This window comes from Ictidomys tridecemlineatus, chromosome 9 (assembly GCF_052094955.1).
Source record: "Ictidomys tridecemlineatus isolate mIctTri1 chromosome 9, mIctTri1.hap1, whole genome shotgun sequence".
Classification (NCBI taxonomy): Eukaryota; Metazoa; Chordata; class Mammalia; order Rodentia; family Sciuridae; genus Ictidomys; species Ictidomys tridecemlineatus.
The window spans coordinates 3592668-3619560 of record NC_135485.1 but is presented as its reverse complement, the minus strand read 5'-3'; the positions used below and the strand labels follow the sequence as shown (position 1 = coordinate 3619560).

The 26893-nt window shown below is 60.7% G+C and overlaps 1 protein-coding gene across 3 annotated transcripts in view; it reads left to right on the top strand.

The window, feature by feature from the left end:
- The window catches only part of Sorcs2 (sortilin related VPS10 domain containing receptor 2), a 325891-nt gene that overhangs the window by 189161 nt on the left and 109837 nt on the right, over positions 1-26893 (top strand). For all 3 annotated transcript variants that reach the window (XM_078020968.1, XM_040292139.2, XM_078020969.1), the window contains exon 3: positions 10000-10099. In XM_078020968.1, coding sequence (XP_077877094.1) covers positions 10000-10099 — 100 coding nt within the window. The remainder of the gene's footprint in view (positions 1-9999; positions 10100-26893) is intronic.

Below are 26893 nucleotides of genomic sequence, written 5' to 3'. Positions count from 1 at the left end.
AGCACAGTCACCAGCTGTTGTCCCCAGCATTTCCCAGTGCTCGCTTCGTGTGGGGACTGGCCACATGCAGCCCTGGCCTGGGCACTAGGTGGGTGGGGCGCAGGGGCCCCAGGGCCTACAGAGGTGGGCAGAGCCCTGCCTGGGCGAGGGGTGGCAGGCACCTGCTGGCCTTCCCACCTGCCCTGGCTCTGCCCTGCTGGCCCGTGGCCGCCCCTCCTGGGGGAGCCTGGCTCTGGTCTTGAGCCATCGGGGCCACCGCACTCCTGTGCACCTCCGTGGGGCGTCCATCTGGCCTGTGCCAGGGATCCAGCTCTATCCACAGGGGCCAAGGACCTGCTGCAGGCTGCTCAGGGGATGGCTAGCAAGACGTGGGGGGAGGGAACTAGTGTAGGTGAAGGGACAGAGGAACCCCAGCCTCGAGCTGGCACTGTGGCCTGTGGCACAGGCTTGTGACTGTGCTACCTTCTGCATGGGCTGTCCTCCGTGGGATGCATGCCCTGTGTGTGTGTGTGCGGCTGGCACTGGAGGCCTGGGGCCGTGCAGAGGTCAGGGAGCATGGGGAGGGAGTGCTTGGGGACACATCCTGCCCTGTGTAGGAACCAGGCCATGCTCGCCTCCGGCCATGGCTGAGCTGCGCAGGGGAAGCGGTGAGCGGCAGTTCCCTGGGTGGTGGCCCTGCCCGAGGAAGCCCCTTCCATCTGTGTCTGCAGGTGCAGGCTGGCCCCTCACCAAGCCCCTCGGGAGCTGCTGCTGGCCAGGAGTGGGGGTCACAGTTTTGGTGAAGCTCCCAGCTCAGGAGCTGACTGTGGCGGCCACCCTCAGGTCCCCACATGTGCCATCCTCCCTAGAAGATGGGGGCATGACACCAGTCCCCCTGGGAGTGTGGGTGGCTTGAGCTGGCCGTGGCCTGGCACCTGCAGCGTTTTTGTTCAAAGCCCCGATGGCCAGTGTGGAGGAGGACACCAGAGGTCCTCATGCAGCCGGCCACGTCGTCATTGAGTCTCCCAGTGTCTAGTGGGTCCCAAGAACCTTGACTGTTAGGGCCTTTGGACCAGGGTCCCCCATTGCTCAACCCAGAGCCTCTCTGTGACCTTTCCTGAGCTGGGGAATCGTGGTGTTGAGGACACCTCATTTCCTAATTTAATTTTTAGCTTTCTATCAATTCTTCTCGACGTTTCCAGGCAGGAGTCCCTTTAAACAGTCCGACCACCTCCGTGATGCCCCACACGCCTTTTCCTCTTCTTTAAAAGCACTTGGTCTGGGCTGGGGCTGGGCCGGGGCTCGGTGGCAGAGCTCTTGCCTGGCATGTGTGAGGCACTGGGTTCGATTTTCAGCACCACCTATAAATAGATGAATAAAATAAAGGTCCATTGAAAACTTAAAAAAAATTTTTTTTAAAGCCCTTGGTCTGTCATTTGGGCTGCTTCAGAGGGCCTGAAGCTGGTCAGCGGTCACTTGAAACACCGATTTAGAGCCTCCGCTCCTGTCATCCAGGAACGGGCGTAGAGAAGCACAGTGGGTTTGTTCCAGGGCCCCTAAGCATTAATGAGGACGTCATTATAACAGTACTGTGCTGGAAGGCTTCCTGGGATCTTGGGAACATTTTGAAAATCACCATATGGCAGCTTGGAGCGTCCCGCTGAGAGCTGGCTCCGACTCCACCTGGGCCACAGGACGGGCGGCTGGATGTGCTGGAGTCAGGGAAATGCTCTCCACGGAGGGGGGGGTCGCTCGGCATAGCAACGTGGGGCACAAAGCGGATCCCCAAGACGCACGCCACCTCGCTTGATGTTTGTTAGAAAGGTGACTCATGGGGATGAAGGGCAGCAGCAGGCCCCGCAGGCAGAGAGAGAAGGGGGCTGCTCTCGGGTGGGCCGGGGCTGTTGGCAGTTTCTCTTGCTCTGATGTTTTTGAATGATTCCAAGAAGAATCGAGGGTGTCAACCTGTCAGGAAGGAAGTTTTATGCATGTGTCTTGCTGACTTTCTAGAGTTTTCTGGAGGTGGATCCCAGGGGTTGGGAAGCTTGACCGAGCGCAGCTGCCCTGCCAAGGCTTCCCGCCTGGGCCTTCTCCCTCCCTCCCGCAGGCCCCTCAGCCCCTCTGCTCCTGCTGGAATTCCTGCCCACCCTTCCACAAGGACAGGGACAGGGGCCTCTTTAGAGCCATCTCACCTGGTCTGCAGAGCGTCCAGCTAGATTTATCGGGTTTATTACTCGTCTTGTCCTATTTGGGTGCTTCCTATCTGGTACGGGGCATTAGAGGGGCCTGGAACCCTCCCAGGTAGGCCAGCTCTCTGGGGGACAGGGGGTCGCTGTGATGCACACTGGGCAGCAGCAGGATCAATGGGCTCACTGCAGTCCTCCTTTCCCACCAAACTAGGGGAAAGCACCAACTCTGTCCACCCACTGCCCCCCACCACGATGGGACTGCCGGGGACTCGCTTCCACCTGGCCACACGCTCCGCCTGGCCCCTCCATCCTTATCAGATGTCATTCCCCAAGTTACCCCACAGTCAAGGCCCATCCAGCCCATTTCAGGACAGCTTTTCATGGAGCCGTGTCATGGTGTCAGTATGGCAGTGGCCTTCTGCCCGCAGCTTTCGAGAGCTGCCAAGGTAATTGACGTCTCCTCTCCTCACCTGCTGCCCATGACGCCCCGGCCTGGCAGGCTCTGGCTCCTCCTGCGTGGCTGGTGTGGGGCTGGGAGGTGGCTTAGCCCTGGGAAATGTGCCAGGCAGAGGGTTTGCAAGAGCTGCTCTGAGAGCAGGGACATCGGCCACAGGTCGGACAGCCACTGTGCCAAGGAGAGTGGCACCGGAGCCAGGAGGGTGACCCAGACACTTCCCGGGACAGGGACTCCCCCACAGAGCTGGAGGCCCACGGAAGGCTGCATGTTGGATGCTCTTGCCCGCTGCAGGCTGACGGGAGTGTCCAGGGCGGGCTGGAGGTAGGCAGGTGCACTGGCCGCTCCAGAGGCGAGGCGTGTGCACGTCCCTGGGATCTAGGATCTTTGACCTTGCGGTGGGCTAAAAGGACATGACCCATTGTAGGCGCAGGAGCATCTTCCGGGGACTCTCTTGGCCTCCATCCCTGCCTCCCCGATGCCATGCCTGCTGGAGGGCAGGCTGTTTTCTTCCCCTCTGCCCACCTAGCTGAGGCCAAGCTTCCCATTCTATACTCAGAATATCAAGAACTTAGGAATGTTCCTGAATAACTTCGCTGCCCTTGCAGTGGCCTGTGTCCCTGTGATTCCTTGTTCCTTGCTGATCCCGAAGGGTTTAGTAGGAAGCAGGCAGTGGATAGAGCCCCGCTTTGTGGATTCTGCAGAGCTGCTAGGTCCTGTGTGGTGTCCAGATGGCCCGTGCTCTCTGGTCACTCTGTGCACTTGCTGTCCACCTGGCATGTGGCCAAAGCTCAAGTATATTCTGCTGGGGAGACATCTCCAGAGCACGTCCCCTCCGCTCAGGGTACGCATCCAAGCCTGAGCTCACCAGGTCTCACCCCCTGGACAAGCCCCTTCCCCGCGGGCCCCAGTCTCCCGTGGGGAGTGTGCAGGTCTTGGCACTCCCTTCCAGAGGGCAGCGCGTCCACACAGGGCTTTGCAAGGAGCGAGTGTGGCACTCAGGTACCAGGGTGCGTCAGGCCCCGCCCACCGGTGCATCTCGAGCCAGCCGGCGGTTCACAGGTGGGTGCCCCTCCACACTGTGGCTACCCAAGTCGTTGGGGAGAGTGGGTCAGAGCGCAGGGCTCATCTGCAGGAGGAGGTGGGGCTGAGCGTGGGTCCCCGCCAATGAAATAATTACAGAATATGAAAATGGCTTAATTAAATCATTCTTTACAAGTGAGTCTGCACAAACACTCAGCAATTAGGCAGCCGGTTTGCAAAGAGCGATTTTCTGAGGGCGCCTGCCTCCCGCGTTTCCATCTGCCCCTCTTTAGACCCTGGTTCTTTATTTTGATTTGAATGGATGGAGATGAGGTGATGGTGCTTGGACGGCAGGATGCAGGACAAGGACCTGGAGGCCGTGTGGTTGCTGAGAGCTGGGGGTGGGTATCGGGAGCCCAGGCCCAGGGGAGGGAGGCACATGGTCACTGGCAAGATGGTGGCAGGATGGTGGTGTCCTGCCACCCTTCCCTGCTTCCTCCCCTGTCGCTGCCGCCTTCCACTTGGCCTTCCTTGGGAATTAGACCCACTGAGCACCAGGGCTATTGTTTGGGCATAATTAAACCTAAACCCTACCTTTCCAGAGGAAAACTGTTGCCCAGAGAGGACAACCTACCAGCCTGAAGTCACACAGCCTCCAGGTCTGGCACCCAGAGAACTTCCAAAGGAACCCAGCCAGCATTTACTGAGTGCCAGCTCTGTGCACAGCCTGGATGATCATGGTGACCACTGTCCTCACCCTGACCTGGTGATCTGTATGGGCTTTGGAGGGAAACAGCATTGAGCTTGGGCTTTGTCAGAGGATCTTGTCTCCAACCTGCCTTTGACTCACCCTCTATTTCCTGGACTTACCAAAGGCAGTAAATGACACTCCCTTTCCTTGCTGGGATCTGGGGTCACCAAGAGGCAGTCCCAGCAGTCAGAGGGGTGCAGTTCCAGTGCCATCCCGCCAGGCGCCCCTCCCCCCTCTCCCTGGCCCACCTGGAGCTGGGACAGGGGCTGATCAGGGGCACAGTGCCCCCATCCTACCAGCAGCTGCTGACCTTCAGTCTCAGTGTCCAGGCCCGGCTGGCAGCTGGTACCTACTTGCAGCACCACTCTCTTGTACCCACCTGCATCCAGCTTCCACCCTGGTGCCTGGCGGATCCTGGCCAGCATGAAGGAGGGCTTGGAGGAGGGAGCCCGTCCTGCTCACCAGGGTCACGTGGCCCCCACTGTCCCCATAAGTTCCCCGCTGGCTCCTTCTCTGCAGAGCAACACGCCCACAGCTGGCACCTACCCCAGCTATCTCACCTGGGCACCTCTGCTCACCTGGGCGCCTTCATCTTACCCAGGTCCCTTAGTGGTTCCCGAAAGCAGGGAGTCCCTCCCTCCTGCCTCTGAGTCTTTCCTGTGTTTTTTGCCATCAGCCTCGGGCCCTTCCTGGGAATCAGACAGGGGACCTTGACCTGGGCTGTGCGTCCCTTTCTCCCTTGTCTGCCTGCCTGTCCCCATTTCCCCTTGCCACACGGGAGCTGTCACAGGACTGGCGTGGACGCCGTCTCTCATGCTCCATGAAGCAGCCGTCCCCAGTGAGCTGACTGAAGTCAGGACCTCAGCATGTGGCCTCAGGGACACAGGGTCCTGGCGATGCCATCAGCTAAGGGTGGGATGAGGTAGTTCTGGACAGAGGCTGGGCTCAGGCTCAGCGTGGAGACAGGAGGGGTCTGCAGGTGAGCCACCAGGAGCTGGAGGAGGGACGTGGCCCTCGGGCACCTGGGCTCAGACTTCTGCTCCCGGAGCCGGGAGGGAACGTCTCTGTAGCTGGAGGCCGCTACTGTGTGGCGGCCTTGGGGACCTAGGCTGCTGCCCGGGCTCCGTGGGCCCCGGGCTCCATGCCCTCTCCTGGGGAGGTCCCTCGCAGGCTGGCCCTGCGCTGACTCACACCCGGGGACAGTCAAGGGGTTTTGTTTGACGGGGTTTGGGTTTTGTTCTTTAATGTTTTCTGAGGACGGAGCTTTGCAGTTTGAGGTCCTGGTCACATGAGCAGCACCAGCCATCCTCCTCTCCTGATCACCGCCTGCCTCTCAGCCTCTGTGCCACCCCCTGCCCCTGGAGCACCAGAGGGAACCGCGTCTGCCCCCCATCACCACCGCCTCAGGGTCCCCATCCCGGGGACGAGGGCTTCCCGGGCTGAAGGCTGCTGCGCTAGAGCTGAACCTGCTCCTGGGAGAGACAGGCCATCCACCCTCAGGGCCCAGCTGTGTCACCAGCACCCTGACCCGCAGGGCTCGTCCCCCAGAGCAGGCGATTGCCGGGCCTCCTCCAGGCCCTGCAGGGAGCGCAGAGGCCACGCTGCGCAGCCGCTTGCTTTCCAGCCAGTGCTGTGGAGCGACTCTTCCCCATACAGGTGTCGTCCCTGCTGACTATTCGCTTGAGAAACAGGTGGCGGAGGAAATAACGAGGTGACGGAGACCCTCGGGTTGCCCCAGGAGAACCCTGCGGCCAGGCTCTCAGTGGCCAGCCTCAGGAGGAACTGGACACCCTGGAGCTTTTGCTAAGAATTCTGAGGGCTGGGTCAGGTGGCCGGAGCCCTTGTGGGGCCTGCAAATTAAGGACAGTGGTCATGGCCTTTTACATTGGTGGGGACCTCAGAGACTCCTGGTCCCAACCCCCGAAGTTCCACATCTGTGTGGGCAGCCAGGCCCCTGGGGCAGTGGGAACAGGACCAGCCCAGGTCCTCAGTGCCATGGGAGAGGGGCAGAGCAGGGCTGGGGAGGTGGGCGCAAGCTGGTGGCTGCTCTCACCTTGGCCCTGTGTGGGAGGCTGGCTCTGCCTCGGGCCTCTGGATGCCAGCGCTTGGCTCCAACCCATCACCTTCCCCTGGGTGGCACCTGCTGAGCAGCATCCCTGTCCTCCAGGTCCCCAGGTCCCTCCCTCTCCTCCCCCAGCCCAACACCTTGTCCAGCCAACCGGGCAGGGCACCTCCGGAGCATGTGCACACTGCTCTGCGGGGTTCTGTAGCCTGTCCTGACACGTTTGCACAACACCAAGGGTGTGGCCCGGCATGCGGTGTGGCCCGTGTGGATCACAAGCCACGCGGGTCCTCTGTCGTGGGCAGTGGGTGGCAGGGAGGCCGAGGGTGTGGAGCTGGGGCAGCGGCGCTTCATGAACTGTGTATATCAGCATATTATTCTGGCAATACGTAATCCATGTAACGATCATAGTGAACATTCTTCTTTTAACACCAAGTCTTGAAATCAGTGTGTACCTGACCTCGGGCTCCAATCTGGATAAACTCCATGTTCTGAGAGCTGGGGAGGCCACAGGGCCAGTGGTGCTGGACTGTGGACCAGCCCTCGTGGTGGCCCTGGGGATGACGGCTCCTGCACTTTCCTCACTCCCGGGAGGAAGCCCTCCCCTCCCAGAGGCCTCCACATCCCATTCCTGGACCTGTGACATGCTCCCTTCCAGAGATAGCAACGGGGACTCTGCAGATGGGATTAGCACGGTGAGGAGGGGAGAGGATCCCAGACCACTCACGTGCGCCCTGTGCCATCACAGGGGGGACCAGGGAGAGTTTGACTGTGGAAGTGGGTGATATGCAGTTGAGCAGGGAGGAAGAGGCAGGCTCTGAGGACAGAGGCAGGGACCTGGAGCTGAGGGTCACAGGAGGCCTCTGAGGGTGGAAAGTCTTCCCCTGGATCTTCTAGTATGTGCCAGTGCCTCGTCAGACCTCCACGGGGCCTGTTGCAGACTGGTGACCTCCAGAACAGCATGTTGATAGGTCCACCTTGTCCTGAGTGGCTCCAGCGGCCACAGGACTCTCTCAGGCCTCTCCTGGTAGAACTGGCCTGCACTGCTGCCCAGGAGGGGGCCAGGAGGGGTGGAAGTGGAGGTGCCCGTGACGGGTCAGGGAGATCAGGATGGATCCGGTGTGGGTTCTGCTGGGGGCTGAGGACAGCCCGGGCCCCCAGAGCTGCACGTGCTCTAGCACCTCCTGGCCGTCTGGACGTCAGCACCACGGGTCACTGTGGCGCACCGAGGCTGTCCCCTCCCACCTCTGCCTCTGTCTGTGTCTCTGGAATGCTGCGTTCATCCCCTGCAGCTGCCATGACACAGTGCCACAAACCTGTGGCTTCAACAGCTGGGATTTCTTCAAGGTGCTGAGTCAGCAGCCTGAGACCAGGGGGTGGGGGGTCGGGGGGTGTCATGGGCTGGCTCCTTCTGGTGGCCTTCGCCCCTGCATCTCTGTTGGTCTCAGTTTCCTTCCTCTATGGCACTGGTCATGTTGGCCCTAGGGCCCACTCTGGCCCACTCTGGCCACCTCTGAACCTGATTACTTCCTCCAAGGCCCTATCTTCAATGCGGGCATGTTGACATGTTCCAGTGGGTGACCCAGGACAAGTGCCCGTCCTCAGCCACGCACAGCCTCTCCCTTCCTCCTCAGGCCTCTGCCCTCAGGTCGCCTTATCCAAAGTCAGCTCCGTGCCACTCTGTCCCAGAGACAGGACCCGCAGCCCCACCCAGCCGGCCCCCACCCCTTTCCAGGCCTAGAGCACCCAGCCTGCTGTGTTCTGCCGCTCCATTTGGCATCTGCCCACCCCCCTCTGCCCCACCAGGAGGGAGGTTCCAGGGCAGCAGGGCCTGTGGCTCTGGCTCCCTGCTGCTGGCCACAGCGGGAAGGTGCCCTGGAGCACCACCTGTGAGCAGACTTCTCTGGCCCTCCTGAGCATGGGGAGGCAGGCTGGATCCTGGGGAGCCAGATCTGGGCTGAGGTGGTGGTCCTGGTGGGGGGCTGGGCAGAATCAATAGGCTTGTCTGGGAAAGCTGGGAGGGGGAGGGCCCTGGGCCCAGAGGAGGCCTGGCTGCATCGAGCTCATCAACAGCTATTTGTTTCTGCAGGGGCTCTGGAATTTCCTGGGTCTCTGGATCGATCTTCTGCTAATGGGCCTCTTGCTCCCTCTTTTCAAAGAAAATCAATTCTCTGAGGTTTTGAGAGTAAATGCTCCAGCTACACCTCCATGGGTGGGTGTGTCTTTGTTCTCTGCAGCCAGGTCATCACTGGGGAGGGCAGGACCAGCCAGAGGCCAGATGGGCCTCCAGACCCCGAGTGACCTGAGGAATTTCCCCTACTGGGAAACCCTGGGGCCATAGGCTGGGGTAGGCTGGGGGCTCCTCAACCCTGTGACCCCGAGGCCTATGAAGGATACAACCTCTGGGACATGTGGCTACCGGGTCACCAAGCCCAGAGGGAATACACAGGGCCCATCTTCCTGGACCCTGGGTTTCTCTTGAGGAGGGAGGGAATGTGTCCATGCAGACACACCAAGGAGGCATTGTGGGAAGGAAGTTGAACATCTGGGGGGGTGTCTGCAGGCTCCTGGGAGACCCAGGGACAGGAGGGGAAATGCTGGCCTTCTGCAGCTGCAGGTGCCCAGAGGCACTGCTGGCAGGAGGTAGCCAGGGTGGAGTTGGCCCAGGCAGGCTGGGGTCTGAGGCAGGAGACCCGCCATGCCCAGCCCACCCAACCCACATGCCCAGCACGTTGTGCGATTCCAGCCTCCTTTCAAGGGTGATCATGAGAGGCCCTGGTTTCAGAGCCTCTGGGACCTTGAGCTTCAACAGTACTGATTCCATGAGTTTCATTGGGTGGCTCCTGAACAACATCGGAGCTGGTCTTGGTGGCTTCTGTGGGACATTCCGCCTGCTCCGTCCACACCGTAGCTGAGGAGGGCAGCCCTGGGATTGGAGGGCTTGCCCCTGGCAGGGGACTCCCAGGCTTTGCTGTGCCACCAGCCGCAGTGCAGAGCTGCCCTGGGCTCCAGGTGGGGTGGAGACGGAGAGGGCTCCTGCAGGAGCTCAGGGTCCCGAGAGGGAAACAGATGGGCAGGGGCCACAGTGGAGCCTCGGACAGTTGGCAGACGGTCCTTGCAGCAAGCAGAACCCCGGAAGGCATTAGGTGGGTTTGTGTCTGACTCTGTCAGGAAGAGAATGTCCCCTCTTGGACTCCTCTGGTCATCTGTGAATGGACATGCTGACATCGTCTGTTAGGGTTCTGCAAGGCATCGAAGAGGTAGAAGACCCACAAGGGCCAGAACGTCTCAGGCACCCACAGGAGGAGGAGGCAGCCTGGGCTTTGGGATTTCCAACCCTCGCTCCAGACCTGGGATTTAGATAGAGCAAGTCCTCTGTCCTGAGGGAGCCCAGTGGGGGACACCCTGCTCCTGCAAGTGTGGGAGGGTGGCACTGTGTCTTCCCACCTGAGCCGGCACGCGGCTGGAGCTGGATATGCTGTGGGTTGATGAAGGCCACATCTGGAGGGGAGGGGCTGACGGCTGTCCCTTGTCCCACCAGGTCTTCGGATTTCGGGACGTCCTACACCAAGCTCACTCTCCAGCCTGGCGTTACCACCGTCATCGACAACTTCTACATTTGCCCCACCAACAAGAGAAAGGTACGTGCTGGCCCTGTGGCCGATACCCGGGAGGCCCGTGCCGCCGGCGTCTCCTGCCTCTGGACGGGGAGAGTGAGAGCTGTCTGCCCCCTGGCCCTCGCTGGTCGCCCTTCCCAGTTCCGCCTTCATCCCTTGCCATGAATATCCAGCCACTGGCCAGACCGCAGGAGGACTGTCTGGGCACATTGACCTTCTCCCCGCCCTGCAGGCGCACCCAGGAGGCACTGGGGAGGCTGGTGGCCGAGGTCTGCTGCTTGGCAGGGCGTCCTGGAGGCATGTGGGTGGCTCTGAAGGGTCGCCGTGAGTCCAGGGCCCAGGTGGTCTCATCGCAGTTTTGAGCGCTGTTTGGTCGGTGAGCTTCGGGCTCTGCTCTCTGGCTGGCGGCAGAGGGGGACGCCTGTCATTCAGAGGTCAGCTACTTGCCGGCTTCCACGAGGAGAGCCTCTGTAGACATGTGGCTGCGTCTTGGCCCACTGGGGATCGGGGGAGCCCCCCACACCCACATGCTGACTCCACTCAGAGCAGCGGCTCGAGGTCCTGGGAGGAGCCTGGGACAGAGCAGGGTTCGAGTCCCAGCTCACCTTTCTGTGCCTCAGTTTCCTCATCAGGAAATGGGGTGCCATCCCCCGCCTGCACAGAGAATCTAGGACCAGACACCTGGAGCCCCACAAGTGCTCAGCATCAGGCCAGCACCTGGGCTCCCCTGGCTGCTCGAGGGGCTCAGGGCCTGTCCCACCAAGGAAGGGGCCTTGTGGACTGGCTGGTGGTGCCCCCAAGGGCACCAGGTGTTCTGTGGGCCACATGGAGGCAGACGCAGGGGGCTTGGAGGAATGGGCGGGTTCTGTAGAGGCCAAGGCCCCAGGTGGGGGCGGTTAGCGGAGGTCAGAGAGCAGCAGAGGTGGCTGTGGCTCTAGGTGGTGGCAGTGCGGCTCTAGGGACGCACCCTGCTCTCTGGAGAGCCTCTTGCCCGAGCTCTCCCTCCGCCTGCGCTGCCGTGAAGCTCCTGACAGGCAGCAGCAATGTGGGCAGAGGGCGCTGCAGGGCGCGGGGCCTTGCCCTGGGCGCCTCTCTGGGGTGTTAGTGGCCCTGGCCCCTTCCTGGACACCTGGGGGCTTCGCACTCCACCCAAGAGGACCCCAGGAAGCAGGTGTTACCATCCATTTTCCAGGGCAGTGAGTTGAGGTGGGGAGGTGGGTCTCGTGCAGTCACAGGGGTGGGGGGCCCTCTCCTTGGCCTCTAAGTCTGCCCCTCATGGGGGGCTCTTCCAGGCCCAGAGTGGCCCGAGGCCTCTGCCTGCAGGAGAGCCGAGCACCTGGAAGGGCAGGGTCCATTCTCTGCTGTCAAATTGGGGCTGCTGCCATCTGAGTGGGAGGCCAAGGAAAGCCTTTGGGGGCTCGTGCCGAGTGCCCCCAGACTCCAGCCGGCAGTGGGCCACGTCCCCATCGGGAGCTCCCTGCAGGCCGTGTCTGTTCAGCCACCCTGGTCCTGGTGACCTTCGCTGGGGCTGCTGTCCTGTCCACACACATCCCCACAAGAGGAGACTGGCCATCTGATCACCAGCCAGGACGGTCCACAGGTGCCTGGGAAGGGACGGTGGCTCAGGACCAGCCGCACAGGCTGTGCTGTGTTTGGAACTCAGGGGGGCAGAGACAATGGTGGCAGTGAGGGAACCAAGACCATCTCTGAGCCTGGAGGTTGGAGAAGGGCTCATGGGAGACGGGCTGGGGCCAGCGAGGTCAGCAGACCTGCTCCTGCGTGGAGCAGCCTAGGGACATGGCTGGCTCCCTGACCCGTAAGGTAGGTGGCCAGAAAGTTAATGGGACGGTGCTTACGGTGAGCAGGGTTGACGGGCCACCGTCGGCCTGGGGCAGGGCTCCCTGGAGGACTGGCTCCTTCTGCAGGTGACTTGGGGGCAGGAAAATGGCCACAGGATGCATTTTGTAAAGCAAACAAGACCTCCTGGCTAGCAGTGCCTGAGAGGTCACTGGACACTCCTCAGAGCCAGGGTGACTGGACTTTTCTCCTGGCGACCTTGCTGCGAGTGGAAGGCTGCATCTGATGAGGCCCCGTGTCCAGCAGGGGGCGCAGCCAGCGCTGGAGGGGTGCAGTGCCTGTGTCCACACTGTATATGCTACCCGCCCGTGAGTCCCTTGGTGGTTGCCTCAGTTATCAGATTGCCTGTTATGGTGCTGCAGTGCTGGTGTTCAAATGACCCTTATTTTATTAATTATGGCCCCAAAGCACAGGATGCTGGCACCTCAGCTTTGCCCAACAGAAGCTGTAAAGTGCTTCCTTTAGAGCTGAATGGTTACCATAGAGTTGTACATATGGAAATACAGTTTGCCTAGGGCTCGGTACTTCTGAGGTCTCAGGCATCCACTGAGGGTCTTGGAAAATAACTCCACGGATAATGGGAGGACTCCATCTGCTTGGCGCTGTGAGGCTGTGCTCCCAGAGTTCTGCCTGCAAATGGGGCCTGCAGGGGTGGGAGTGGGGGTTTTAAACGCATGTAGAGGCAGAAAAAACACAGTCACATCACGGGGAAAATGAATTTGAAATCATTAAGGTAGAGGAAGACACGGGGGACTGGGCCAGGCAAACATCAAAGGTGGGGTGCAGCCTGTGGGCAGCTCAGTGGAGACTCCGCGGCTCAGTGGTGCCCAGTCCCTGGGATTCACCAGAGCTCAGGGACGTGGGGCAGTGGGAGGGCAGAGGACAGCAGAGGCCCTTCCTGCAGGAGTTTCAGTGTAACATAGACTAAAACGCCCTTCATCACTGCACTGGTTGACGGACTCACTCACGGTCTCCTGATTCCTTCAGCCACCCTCTGGTGACCGTTCCTAGTGTGCCAGGTCTGGGCCACAGTGGGGGGTGTGACTCAGGGTTGCCTGGATGAGGACGCTCAGGAAGCTGGGACATTGCTCCTGATCACCCAACTGGCAGGTAGAGAAAGGCGTTTATTGACGCACTGTGATTGGTCTGGAGTAAGGATTTGAACCCAGTCTGCCAGACCCGGGCACCCTTGGCACACTCTGGGATCACTGGGCTTCCCAGCAGCCAAGTTACAGGCAGCCCGTGGGGCGTCCTCCGTCCATGTGAGCCACCCAGCCCAGCCGGGGTACGGGGTTGGAAACTGGCATCCACCGAGAGTGACCTGACCACATGCCAGGTCAGCCTGTGGCCTGCAGAGCTGTGCAGGCTGTGCCGCTAGCGTCTGCTCTGGCCTCAGTTTCCCCGTCGGAGCTGATGGTTCTCCCAGCTCCTCCCAGCTCCAACATCCAGGCGCCTGTGGGCACAGCAGCCGCTGGGTCTCTGACTGTTCTGACCCCACCTGGACCACCTCCTCTGCAGGAGGCGGGCGGGGTCTTCAATCTCTCTCTCCACACCTGCCCCCACCCCCTTGGCAGACGCGATAGAGGGCCTGGTGCATGCTGGACTGCAGCAGGGTCCAGTTTGTAGCCCACAGGAGCAGGCTGAGGACTGACTGGAAACAGGGGTGAGCTGGATGGACAGCATGACCTTCTGGAAAGCGTGAAGGTCAGGGGCCCGGACCCATCTGACAGAACCTCTACTGAGTGGGGAGAAGAAGAAAAGGGGCCGAAGGTAATACTCCCCCTGCCAGAAGGGCCGTTCCCGACAGGGCACCTGCCTGGGCCTGTGCCATCCGCGTCCACCTCCCGTGTTGTTGGGTGACGATGGATTTGCAGGCAAATGCGAGGACTATTAGAAGTCCATTTAGCAGCGATTACAGGCAGAGCCTCACTTTACAGCTTCTTAGGAGACCACTTTGCCACCTGTCTTAGGAAATGAATTCCCTTTTATTTTAGTCTTAGCTGCAGTCTAGTCCCAGCTCTCGGCCTTGGCGTCCCAGCCAGGCCCTGTGCTGTTGTCATGGAGTGACCCAGGACCCCGGGGGCCCTGGCCATCCTCTCCAGCAGGGCTAGCAGTTGGTGCGTTAGCCCTGGGCTGAGAGCGCGATTCCACTGCAGCCCCAGGACAGCCGCCAAGCCACAGGGGGGTGAGGGCACTGCCTGGAATGGAGCTTCTGCCAAGTGTCACATTCCCTGAGATGAAGGCACAGGCCAGGAGCTGCCCGCGAGCCCCTGCTGACCCACATTCAGGCAGCGTGGTGCCCCCTGCTCCGCGGGCTCCTCTGTTCCTCAGCCTGCACCAGGTCTGCCTGTGCCGCAGGCTTCACTGTGGGGAACGTCAGGCGCCTGGCCTCCCTGGCCTCCCTGGCCTCCAGGGCTCTTTTGTGTCCACCTGTGAGGACCGCTCCACCTGCTGCCTCTGGCTCGGGGATCACTTCCCTTCCCCTCCTACGCTCTCCCTTCTCCCCTTGGACCTGCCCTATCCTGCGAATTGGCCAACTGTTCTCCAGCAACCCCGTCTCCCTGGTCGGTGGCCCCACCCTTCTCTGGTGGGGGGGCTCCTGTCCCGGAAAATAGCTGACCTCTTGACCCCACAGGCTTCCTTTTCTTCCTCGCCAACAGCCAGAGCAGCCCAGGCTCTTGGTCCCTGCGGCCCCAGGCCCTCTGCTCTGACTGGGAGGGCACCCAGAGCAGCCCAGGTTCAGGTCCAGGCTGGAGCTGCAGCCTGGGGTCACCCCAACCCTGAGTGAGGCCTTGAGCCCAGGCCCTCTCCAGGGAGCCTGTGGGAGTGTCCTCCGCGGCGGCTGGTCTTGATGCTCCTCGGCTGCCTCAGTGCACATGTGGCCAGATGGTCCTGCTGTGAGAGCCTTCTTCCCAAGCCTTTGATTGGCATTTCCCTGTCCAGAGCCCAGCCACCAGGAAGGCCTGAGGGATGGAGGAGAACAGCCAAGGGGGGCTCTGAGCCTCAGAGTCCTGGGTGTGGAATGGGATTCACTCCAGGGCCCACGTCAGGTTGTGCTGGGGATCAGAGGGGACAACGTGTGATCTAGTGCAGCGCCTGGCCCTGGCGGCTAGACCAAGTGCCAACGGGAGCCAGGAAACCCACCGCGAGGGACTCTAAGCACCCAAGCCCATGTGTGTGACCTGCAGTAGTAACCACACTGCCCCCGTGTGTCTTTCCCTGGACCTGCCCGGGCAGCGCCCTGGCTGTGCACCTGAGAAACAACCCATCCTCTCCAGCCCCTGGAGGACCCGCCCAGTCCTGGTAAACGGGAAATGAGTCTGATGCACATGGAATTCAGGCAGGGAGGAGAGAAGTGCATACACCTGGCGTGGGCTGTTGTGGGCTGGCACCCAGCGCCTGTGTCTGGGCTCCTGCGTGGCACCCTGCCTGAAGCCTTGCACAGGCAGTGCCTCACTGGACAGACCCCAGGACCTTGGGCTGTCCGCAATACCAGAAACCACTTGGAGGGCCCCTGGTCACACCCCCGTGGTGCTGCTCCACTGACCCAGGTGGGGCTGGCGTGGGTGCCATCCTCTGGTCTGGGAGGGGAGCAGGCCTGGTTTCCGTTCTGTGGGTGGCGTTCGGCCACCCAGTGGCGCTCAGGCTGCAGCTGTGGCTGCTGCGCTAGCTATGGAGGCCACATGGGTGACGCTCTGCAGGCGCGGTGCAGGGCGGTACAGGCGGTCTCAGGCTTCCGCAGGACAACAGGGTACTGGGGAGCCCTGAGCAGGCCCATCTCACGGGTGGGGGCTTGTGGGGTGTCCAGGGCTCCTGGTTGGCCCTGCTGAGGAGTGCCGAGGGGCCAGCTCCCCTCCGGGTGGTTGGCCATTCTCTCTGAGCAGCGGGGTCAGGGCCTCTGGGATGTAGCCCCCCTCCCCTTGGCCTCAGGAGGGATTCAGAGTTCCAAGGCCACATTTTGGGAAACTGTCCCAGACCCGAAGCAGGCAGGGGCAGCAGGATAGGGAGGGGACAGCTTCCTCAACAAGGGGCCCTGGGTGGCGCTGGAGTCCCCCACCCCACACCCGGGGCCCGTAGAGTTCACTGCTGCTCCTGAGCTCCAGACGGGCTCCCCAAGGGCACCTGGCCCTAAAAGGCCTCCGAGGCCTCTGCTTAGCCTCAGCACAAAAAGGAGGCAGGGGTCTGGCATGGACCCTGCTGTGTGGAGGGGATCAGGGATGGGCAGGCTCTGAGTGCACCCTGATCTCTGAGAGCCAAGCCAGGTCCCTGGGCCGCCCCTGTTGTCCCCTAGTCTCCCTCATGGCTTGCTCCTCAAGGAGGGGCCAGGTCCTCCGAAGTCTGTTCTTCTGGAGGCCGGGAGCCCTGCCAGGTGGGGGGCGAAGCCAGAGAGTGGAGCCCTGTGGGGGGCGGGACCTGCAGCTGGGCTAAATGGGCTCCTTGCAGTCGGCAAGGCCCATCTCCCTCGAGGACCAAGGTTCCTCACCTGCCTGGGGGGAGTGACCCCGTCGGGCCTGTCCCGGTGCCAAGCTCTTGTCTCCAAAGAGTGAACCCCTTGAAATGCATGGAAAATGGTTCCCTGTCAGCCATGGGTCATCGTCAGGGAGGGCGCGAGAGGCAGAGCACGGTTCCCAGCGTGGCACTCTCCTGGGCTGGTCAAAGGTGGGGGCCGCCGTCTCCTGGAGATGGTGCCAAATTTGGACCTCTCCAAAATAAGGCCAGAATACAAAGCTACCTGGAGCTCCTGGTGGCCCCCATGGCCTCAGGGAGCCCTGTCCTCGTCCCCCAGGGCTCTGTGCCACCTGTGGGGAACTACTGTGAACCAGGGGCTAAACTCAGCTGGGTGGCTCTTCACCAGGAGGTGTCTGTCAGGGCTGGAGAGAGTGAGGGAAGGACCTGGGAGTGACAGGGAGCTGCCCAAGGGCCCAGGAGCATCCCCAAGATGCTGACCATGGCCACCATGTTAAGAGGCTCTTGGCTGCTCAGTGGCCAACCCAAAGTCCAGCCAGGAAGGGGCAGGGGTGGCCAGTGGAATTTGGTTCCAGATCTCCTTGGGGCCTCACCCACATACCCCATGGCTGACCCTGTGTCACTGCCAGGCCTGGCAGTCCTGCCACCCCACCTCCCAGTCTTCCAGATTCCGCTTCCTTAGGGGACCTTCCCAGGCTCACCTCCCTCCCCCCACCCCAGACCAGCTCAGGGTCGGCCGCAGGGCCTTTCTGCTCTTTCCCGCCCCACAGAGTAGCCTGCAGCCTGCACGTGTGTCTGTCTGCTGTCCCCAGTCTTCTGTACCTGGGAAGTACCCAGGGAAGGAGCTGACTCTCCTGCCCTTTCCTCTGCCCAGCCCTTGGCCTTGAGTCTGACACCTCATTTCAACCACATGAAGGTGTGCGTGGACACTCTGATACAGCAGCCATCCGTGGACCTCATCTAAAGTGTGATGGCCTACGCTCGGCCTGTTTATTTCAGCTGGACACCTGTCTCTGGGGTCTGCTCTGGTCAGTTAACCATGTCCTGCTTTCCTCCTCTGTAGTAATGTAGGATAACACTTCTTCATGCAAAAGACAGTGATTTTCACTCTAAAGGCATTACCTCCAGGTATATTCCTTGCTTAGCCTTCCTGGGACAAAAGATGGAAACCCAGCGGTGACACATCTGGCCACAGTGTTCCCCAAAGTTACTTCTGTCCTCAGTGGAGAGGCTGCTCCAACTGCCATTCATCCAGAAAACACAGGAGGCTCCGAGTCCTTCCCTGGGCTCCGCTCCTCTGCTGAGCCCGTGGGTGAGGAGTCCTGTGGCCATTCAGTCCCCTTTCCCTGGAAGCTCAGCTGACTCCAGGAGATGATCCACCCACCTGTCCAGGGCGGGTCCTTCCTGCCCGTCACTAAGTTCATATGCAACTGAAGCCAGGTGGGCGGCTGAGTGCTGACCCACTGCGTTTTGGGGGATTATTACCCTGACAGGGCCAGGTCAGCCGGGTGACTCACTAGCACGGCAAGGAACGATGTCTCTGGAGCTTGCTGTCATCTTCCCATTTCAGACTGTCCCAGGCACAGTCAGGGGAGGAGGGAAACTTCATGCAGGTTCCCATGCCACAGACCCAAGCCACAGACGCTCGTGGCCTCCTGTGCTGAAGGGGCAGAGAGGGCGAGGACACGGGATGGCAGCCTGCTGTGACAGCCAGCCCTCAGAGTAGATGCTAGTCTCCTGTTGCTGCTGTAACAAGTCACCAAGAGGCCTGACTCAGCACAGTCACATTACACTGTTCTGGAGGCCACAAGCCACGGGTAAGTCTCAGGCAGCTGAGAGCCAGGAATCAGCAGGGGGCTGTGGCTGCCGTGGGTGGGGCTGCCTGTGGGGCTTGTGTCTCCCCAGGTTCACCCCTGGTGTGCTTTCTCCCACGGGCCTCTTAGTGTAACCATCTCATTTCCAGCTGGGCCTCTGTTTATTGCACCAACCTATGTAGTGGCCACCAGGCAGAGGCCCTGGCATTTCCTGTCAGGATTTCTCCAGACAGGGCCTTTGTTCCCAGAAGTCTGTCCAATGCATTGATTGCTTATTGCTTTCTATGGGAAAATAGGCTGGAGCTATTTTTTAAAATGTGATGGACGTTCTAAGGGTGAGTGACTGTGACGTGCTCGTCTGTATCTCTCGCACGTCCTCCCCTCTCCAGCCTCATGAAGCCTCAGGGAAGGCCCGCTTTTGTCAGTGTGACCCTCAGGCTGGCGCTCGGGGGGCCCATCCTTCTGATCGGGCCCTGCAGGTGTTCACGGGGTGCTGCTCTGGCTCACGGGGTTCCTTTGTACCCCTGAGACCTAGGGGCCAGTCCAGGGTCCTGCACAGAGAAACTTGAAGTTCAGGGAAGACAGCCCAGGGCTGGTCAGTGTGCTGGTCAGGGGCGGCCCGGGGCTGTGGCGGGCAGAGAGGCCTTGGCCCAGCCCTGAGCAAGGCCCATGGAGCAGCCGAGAGCCCACTGCAGGGGGCCAAGTCTGCTCCCCTCATGAGCCTGGTGTCAGGGGTGGGTTGTGGGTTGGCCACATCCGCCAGCACCCTGGAGCCCCCGCGTCTCTGTCCACAGTGACCACGGCGGCCCCCAGCCTGCCTTCCCAGCAGACGACATCTGTTATTTTAAGGACCTAATGGGTGCCTCCTGGGCTGGGGCGCAGTTGGTGAAAGGAGCTGTGATTAGGTGTGTGAATAAACTGTGATACACAAATAACGGCACCGCGTCGTCACTCGGGTGTGAGAGAATCATGACACTGATTACGCTCTGTGATGGGCGCTCCCCACCCTGGGCACTCCTAATGGTGGCAGGCGCCGCGACGGTGCTCCACACAGGTGATAAATAGACACCCGAGGACATGGCTGCGAACTGAATTCTAATTGTCACGTAATTAGAGAGCAATTAAATAGTTATCTGTCCCATATAAATTAGCTATTCGATGTCCTCCCAGGTCCAGCTGAATTTCAATGAAACATGCCTGTCTCCACCTCGGACATGGAATGGTGTGCTCTGGGTTGAGATGGGCAGGAGGGGCCGTGGTCTCCGGGCTCCCTGGGGTGGCATCCCTGGGCCTTCAAACCTGAGCAGTCAGTCTGAGTGTCTAGGAAACACAGTAATGGACTTCGGACAGCCTCGCTGACCGACGGAGGAGACACTGAGTCCATGACCTTGACCTTCTAAGGGACAGCCCTGGTCACGACTCCACACTGTCCTCTCCTTACTGAACACCCTCAGCCCTACCCCAGCACCCGACTCCCAGCCAAGAACACTATCCCGCAAGGTGACTCTATGGCTGGACATCCAGCATTAAGGCATCTGGTACCCCCAACAAATCCAGCAACCACTTTTGACCACATTGAGGCCGGATGTTTGGAATCCGTGAAGGTAAAGATGAAGGGGTTCTCTTTTCAGCACACCTTTGATCCTGCAGAGGCACAGGATGGTTGCTAGAAAACATGAATGCTGCTTTGATTGGCAGCAAGCCCAGAGGAAGGACGTTTCCCCAGGAGAAATGCTGCATGGACCCATCCCTTGAAAGCCGGCCACATCAAGGAAAATGGAAGGGCCACCACACACAGGACCCACCAGGAGCCCGGTGGTTCCAGGTAGAGCGGTGCACAGGGCGTCCCCTCCAGCTGCTCAGGCAGAGTGCCCGGGCTGGGGCTCAGGCGCCGGTGCCCAGCAGTCAGCTCAGGCCTGGAGTGTGCCCTGGCTCAGGGGCTCAGTGGGCTTGGCCCTCGGCCACTCTCACGGGGGTGGGAGCGCTAGGGTCTGGCCAGGGGCCTTGCTCGGGCCTCTCTCTGGAAACTGGAGTTCAGTTCTGAAATGACCTCCAAAGCCCCCTTCAGGGTAAGCACTCCCTCTGTGTGAGAGTGATGCTAATTGCATGAGACGGACCATTCCAGAACCCCTGGCTGTGTGAGCGTGTCACTATTAAAATGTCTCTTTTTAATGACCACTTTCCCAAGAAGTGGTCAGGTGCAGTTCCTCCAAAATGGCCTGCAAACGACTTAGAGCAGGCGGAGTTCTGACGGCACTTCTTAGCAGGGACACCCCCAGCCACAGCTCCCACCTAGGGATCAGGGTGCCCCATGCCAGCCAACGCAGGGAGGAGCCACCCAGAGCAGAACCCGCTCAGCGGTGCCTCTGAGGACCTCTCCACCTGGCACACTGACCACTAGTCACTATCCACTCCCCACCCACCCATCCACGTGCCCGTTTTTGCACCCATCCACCATCTTTCCATCCTGCCATTCATCTCTCCATGCTTACGTCCGTCCGTCCGTCCACTCACCCATCCACCTATTCACCTGTCCTCTCTTACACCCATCTATCCACCCATCGTTCATCTGCTATCCATCGGTCTCTGTCCACCCATTCATTGTTCCTTTCATCTATCTCCATCCATCCTGGCGTCCATCCCCCCACCTGTCCTGTCCTTGCACCCCCACCCCTTCACTCACTTCACACGCACCAGTGGCACCACCGAGAGGCTCTCTGCTCCGTGGGGAGACAAGAATGTAGGACAGCGCAAGGAGATTGTTGTCACGTTGCGAATGCCCCCCGTGGGGGCAGGGAGAGGGCACTTGGATCTCTTTGCTCAATTAGTCAAACGTGGAAAGTGCCTCACCCTTTGCCTCGTCCCTCTGTCACGGTGATCTTGGCTCCATCCGCTCTGGGAAGGGAACAAACGACTTCTCACATCTGAGCCTCGATGGCTTCGTCTGCGAATCGGGGCTGGTGTCCCCCACCCCCCACCCCCGGCTTCTGGCTCCTTGAGATCCAGTGACATGAGAGTGAGAGAAGGCTTCAGACGGCCCTGTTCTTCACGGGCTGCAAGGGCCCAGCAAGCCAGGTCACTGTCCCCACCACGCGGTTAAGCAGACAGATTAATAACCAGTGGAGGCAGAGAAGGGATCAACTGCTGCGGGCTAGATTCTGTCACCATAATGGCAACCAGTGCTTCAGCCAATGGACAGTCACCACACGCTTGCCCCAGCCAGCACCTCAGAAAGGCTCGGCCCACCGACCGGCCACTGGGAGCAGCACCTGGGGGCCCCGGTCCTAGGGAACGGGCAGTGGTTTGGGCGGAGACTCAGCCTCACCCCTGAGTGATTCCCTCCTTGGGGGTGGGAGGCTCTGGGAGCGCAGTGACCGGCGTGGGCATGGAGAGCGGCCCTGTGCACGCACCCGGGGCTTCCATGGGTGTCTTTCACGCTCCACCGCCTGAGGCAGGTGAGGGAAATGCAGCTCCATGAAGTGACACAGAGAAGACAAGGGACAGACTCGGTGCAGCCAGGCTGGACCCACGGCAAGGCCTCCGAGGCTCCTGCCATGTGAGACGGAGGAGGGGCCCCAGCACCCGGCACTGCTTGCCCTGTCCCCAGGGCTGCTTTGGGGTCCTGTTCTGCCTCGGCTAGCCCAAGGTGACCAGAGACACTTACCTGGGAGCAGATGAACAGCCACCTCCATCTGGGAAGCGACCCCGGCAGCTCAGGCTTTCTTGATGTGGCTCTAATGACATTTGGGACAGGAGTCCTGGTTGGGACTGTCCTGTGCACTGAAGGGTGTTCAGCAGCACCCCTGGTTTCTAAGCACCAATGCCAGCCACGCCCCACCCCAGGGTGACAGAAACACCCCAGACCTGGCCAGGCCTCAGGTTTGAGCTGCTGCTGTGGGGAGGGGGGCCAAGATGACTGTGCTTGTCCAGGCGATGGGGACTTCTCCGCTGGGAGACCCGGCCCTCAGAGCGGAGCTCCTGGGGGTTGCCAGCCCCTGGTCACTGACCCTGAGTTTTGATGCTAACAGGAATGATTCATTCCTGCTGCCCAAGCCGACGTGAGGTGCCAGGCCCGTGCTGGCACGTGGGCACTCAAGCCCTGCACTTGCCACCGGCACTGTGGGTGAGTAGGGACACACGGTGCCCCAGCAGACACCTGCCCACACGCCCTGTGCCAGCTCCTCGCCTCACCTGGGCCTCTCGGCCTGGGCCTCTGGCTTTGTCCCTGGAGCTGTCCCCTGAGGTCCTTGGCCCACCTTCCCAGGCCCTCCAAATGGCCCGACCCCCGGTCTCCTCTTCCCTCTGCCCTCCCTGCCTGGCCTCTGACCCCCCAGATGGGCCTCGGCGCTCCTGCCCCTCTGCACTTTCCGCCTCCGCTTCCTCCGTGCCCTGTCCCCTCCTGGTAACTGAGGCCTGGAGCTGTCCCCGTAGGGCCCTCTGCCACCTCCTGCTACATCTGCTTTGTGCTTGGAGCTCATCTCTGTGCCCTCCTACAAGGGGACCTGGTCTCTGTGCCCAAGCAGTGCCCTGGCTTCCTGCATGGTCCTGTTCAGGCCCCTGCGGCCCCCAGGAGTTCCACACAGAGCCCACCAGCCTGGCTGACCCAGTGGCAGGCTAGGCCTGGCCAGCTCTGTGGTCCCCACTGCCAAGGGCTGGTGGACACCACCCTGCACCACTGTAGGGGACTGACTGTGACGTGGCATGACAAGGGGAGATGGAGGGTGTGCCAGTGCCCCCCTAAGAACTCCTGTGGGCCTCCAGGGAGCAGATGGGGTGGGCGTCCCTGGGCAGGCTGAGGCCCAGCAGAGGGACCTGGGAGGCTCCCGGGAATGGTGCCACCACGTACCTGGGTGGGGGGATCAGGGCCCTCCAGCTGCCTTCCCTGCACACCTGGGGCAGGGGAGGGAGAGGGCAGCTACAGGGTATGGAGATGAAGGGGCTGGGTTCAGCCCTGTGTGGCCACCTACCCGCTGTGAGGTCTGGGCTAGTCCCCTCCCTCTCTGAGCCACAGCCTCCCCTCCTATGAGACAGTGGAAGAATGGCACCGCTCCTGAGCAGCTTGACCTGAGCCATCTGCTCCTGCCAGGCTCAGCCCTGTGCATGTGCCCGCTCCACCCCAGAGTGTCCACCTCTGTCCTCGTGCCCACTGGCCAGGCGTGACTGGCAGCCATGTTGCAGGGGGAGGGAAGGTGTGACACTAAGACTTCACGCCCTGCCATCTGGCTGGGCAGCAGGAGGGGTCAACCTGTGCTGTCTTTAGGCATGTGTCGGGGACACCCGGCTGAACCCAGGGCCGGGCTGCTGTGGGGGCCATGCTGGAGTCCTGGAGAGACCATGATCTGAACAGGTGTCTTCATGGCTCAGGCGCGCAGGACAGTGCTGGTGGCCAGCCCGCTGCGACGCCTGTGGTCACCTTCATGGATCTGCTTGTTCTCCTGCTCGTCCTGCATGGTGGCCATCCCAGGCCTGTGGGCTTTATTTACTCGGCTCCTGTGAGCCGTGGGCAGGGGAGGCGGAGGCAGGGATCTGCACTGGAGGCCATCTCTGCGCTCTGCCGCCCGAGGCAGCTGGCAGGTGGGAAGAAGGCAAAGAGGAGCTGTCTTCCTGGTGGCCTGAGTGGTTGACCCCGGCTGTCCCTTCAAGGGGGAGGTGGCACTCAGTGCCCCTCCTGTGAGCTCTCAGGAAGAGCCGGGGAGAGGGGGCACATCTGGACCCCGGGACCGTAACAGAGTGCACACGGGAGTCGAGGGCTCTTCCCGCCCCACCCCAGCTCAGCCAAGTTCAGAGGACGGTGCAGACGGCAAGCCCGGGTGCCAGGGCCGCTCAGCCTGGCCCCTCGTGTTACGGTTCCTGGCTCTTCCCCAGCCTCTGCAGAGGGCCAGGATCCTGGCACGACTCCTCACTCGTTGGCTGTGGATCCTCTGCAGACTGTTTCCTGAGGCTGTTGGCATCATAATCTGAGACCACACTTCGCCATCGGCAGGGGCTTGTGGTTGGGGCCAGCCTGGAGCTGGACACCGGGAGCCTGCCCAGTACTCGGGAGTGGAGCCTTCTGCTGGTGGCCTCCAGGAGCGGCTGCTGACTCGGGGGGGCAGGTCCATGGGTCATGGGTGGTGGTGTGGGCGGCCCAGACCCTGTAGTGCTGCGCCTTTGAATGTCACCTCCTGCCCAAAGCCTCAGCCAATCACGGCCAGCAGCTTGTGTCCTCCCCTCCTGGGTCTCCAGGGCCCTGTGCAGTGGGACTGGCCAGCATGGGGCCTCGGGACTCTGTTCACAGCTGCCTGATAGTTGTTCCATCAGCAGGGCCTCCGGTGCCAGGAACAAGGGCTCTGTGTCAGTCCAGGACAAACTCCAGGCCAGGAGTTCTGAGGACCTCTGCAGAGGGGGGCATGAAGTCCAGGTCAGCGAGTTTCTAGAGGACTTAGTTGGTCTGAGGAGGTGCTGGTGGCACAATTATCAGTTGCTTTCAATTAATCGCCACAGACTCGTAATTGTACTTAGTTACCCCTGTAATAGTATTAGGGTAAAAGGGGGTCAATGCTCTGAAACAGCCCAAGAAAGTATGTGGCCTGATCTGCAGAAGTCACGAGACAGGGCTGGCTGGGAGAGTCCGAGACTGACAACATATGCAAAGGCCCCGGGGCCCAGGAGATTAATGGTCAGAATAGAGGCAGAGCATGGCTGGGGTAGCAGCTGTGCAGGCCAGGAGGAAGGATGGGCTGGAGTGGGCCTGGGCAGTGGATTCGTAAGATTGTCACCGATAGTGAGTTTAGGTTTTCCTCAGAAGCAGGGGTCACCAAATTTTCTGTAAAGGGTCAGATAGTTAATACTCTAGGCTTGCTGGGCCACCTGCTGTCTCTGTTGTGAATTCTACTTCATTTTTGTTTGATTTTGTTTGTTTTGTATTGCTTTACTATTTAGCCTGCCGCAGTGTCCTGTGGTTGTTGTAACACAGAACTGCAAACCAGGTGACTTGAAATGTCAGAAATCCAGCCCTGGAAGCCAGAGGCTAAACTCCGGGGGTCCCTGGGAGGACCCTCACTGCCTCCCCCCCTGAAGCTCCCTGCTGGCACGCCACAGCTCCTTGGAACTAGGGCGGCACCCGCCCATCTCTGCCTCCGTCTTCACGTGTGTGCTTGTGTCCAAATGTGCTCTTCTTAGAAGGACTCAGTCATTGGTCTTAGGCCCCAGACAACCTCCTCTTCACCAGCCACATCTGCAAAGACCCTGTTCCCAGATAAAGTCACATTCTGAGGTTGGTAGACAGGGACACAGGGTGGACACTATCTAACCAGTGCACACTGCTTTAACAACATCAGGGACTTTCCCAGCCATATAAAAATCCATGCTGGGCCAGGCCCGGTGGCACAGGCCTGTCCTCCCAGTGGCTCAGGAAGCCGAGGCAGGAGGATCACAAGTTCAAGGCCAGCCTCAGCAACTTAGCGAGGCCCTGAGCAGTGTAGCAAGACCCTGTCTCAAAATACAAGAGGGCTGGGGTTGTGGCTCAGCAGTTAAGCACCCCTGGGTTTAATCCCTGATGCAAAAAAAAAAAATCCATGCTGGGAATGGAGGAGTCGCCTGACCCTGGTCCAGAAGGACAATGCTGTGGTGGACGTGCCCGCGGCGTTGGCATGGGGTCTGGGTGGGGCTGCGAGTGGGGAGGAGGGGAGATGCTCGGATGGACAGATGCACAGAGGACCTCTCTTGCTCTACTCAGGCTGCAAACTGTCACTAGGCGCCGCGGTGTGCAGAGCTGCTCCCAGGCCTGGTGACACAGTAGCCCCGGCCATCGAGGGCAGCTCCTAGAAATGACGTCCTTCGTTTCTCGTCTCCTGGAAATAAGCTGATGTTGGGGGAGAGAGAGACTTTCCTGGGCAGGTCTGTTCTGCAGCCGGTCCCCGCTGTTACAACGTCCACCATTCTCCTACCAAGCAGGTGGCTTCGGGGTCTTGTCTGCAGCCTGGCCCCTTCCCCTTCCCACTAAGTGGTCATCATGGACGAATGAGAGAAGAGGTCTCAGAGCCCCATGTGGAGAGGGCAGTCTGACCACTGACCCTCCTGGGAGCACCGGCCTTGCTCACCTGCCCCACCCACGCGGCACTCGCCGCCCGCCCTGCCCAGTCCAGGGGGCTCCGTCCTGCAGGTTTGCAGAGTGTGCTCCTTCCCCTCCTCACACGGCAGAGGGTCCCCGTGTCCTCTGGTGCATGACCGTCCCAGAGGCCACAGCAGTGTGAACGCAGAGGCTGTTACTTCTGACTATCGCTAAGCAACCTGCGTGGGAACAATTCAGCTAAAATGTAAACAACCCAATTCCAGGGAAATGGTACTTGTTAGAATCACTTTATAAAACGTAAAATGTCAGTTAATTTATTTGATAACATGCTCTTTGCTTTTCCCACACCGGGTGTCTGCCCTGACACAGAAGCCAGAGAAACGGTGCGAGGTGGTGGCTTGCGCCCGGGCGGGGGGCTGGTGTGGCCTCTCCCAGCCTCTCAGAACCCCGTGGCTCTGGTGGGGACCGTGCAGCTACAGAGCTGGCCATTGGCCCATGGTGGGATGCAGGTGGAGGTGCCTCCTTCGGGCCACGCTCCCTGTGGGGCTGCAGGGAGGCTCCCTCCTCCTCCGCTGGCCCCTGGTGGACTGCTGGCCTCCCTGCAGTCCCTGCGGTAGGCTGGCCTCC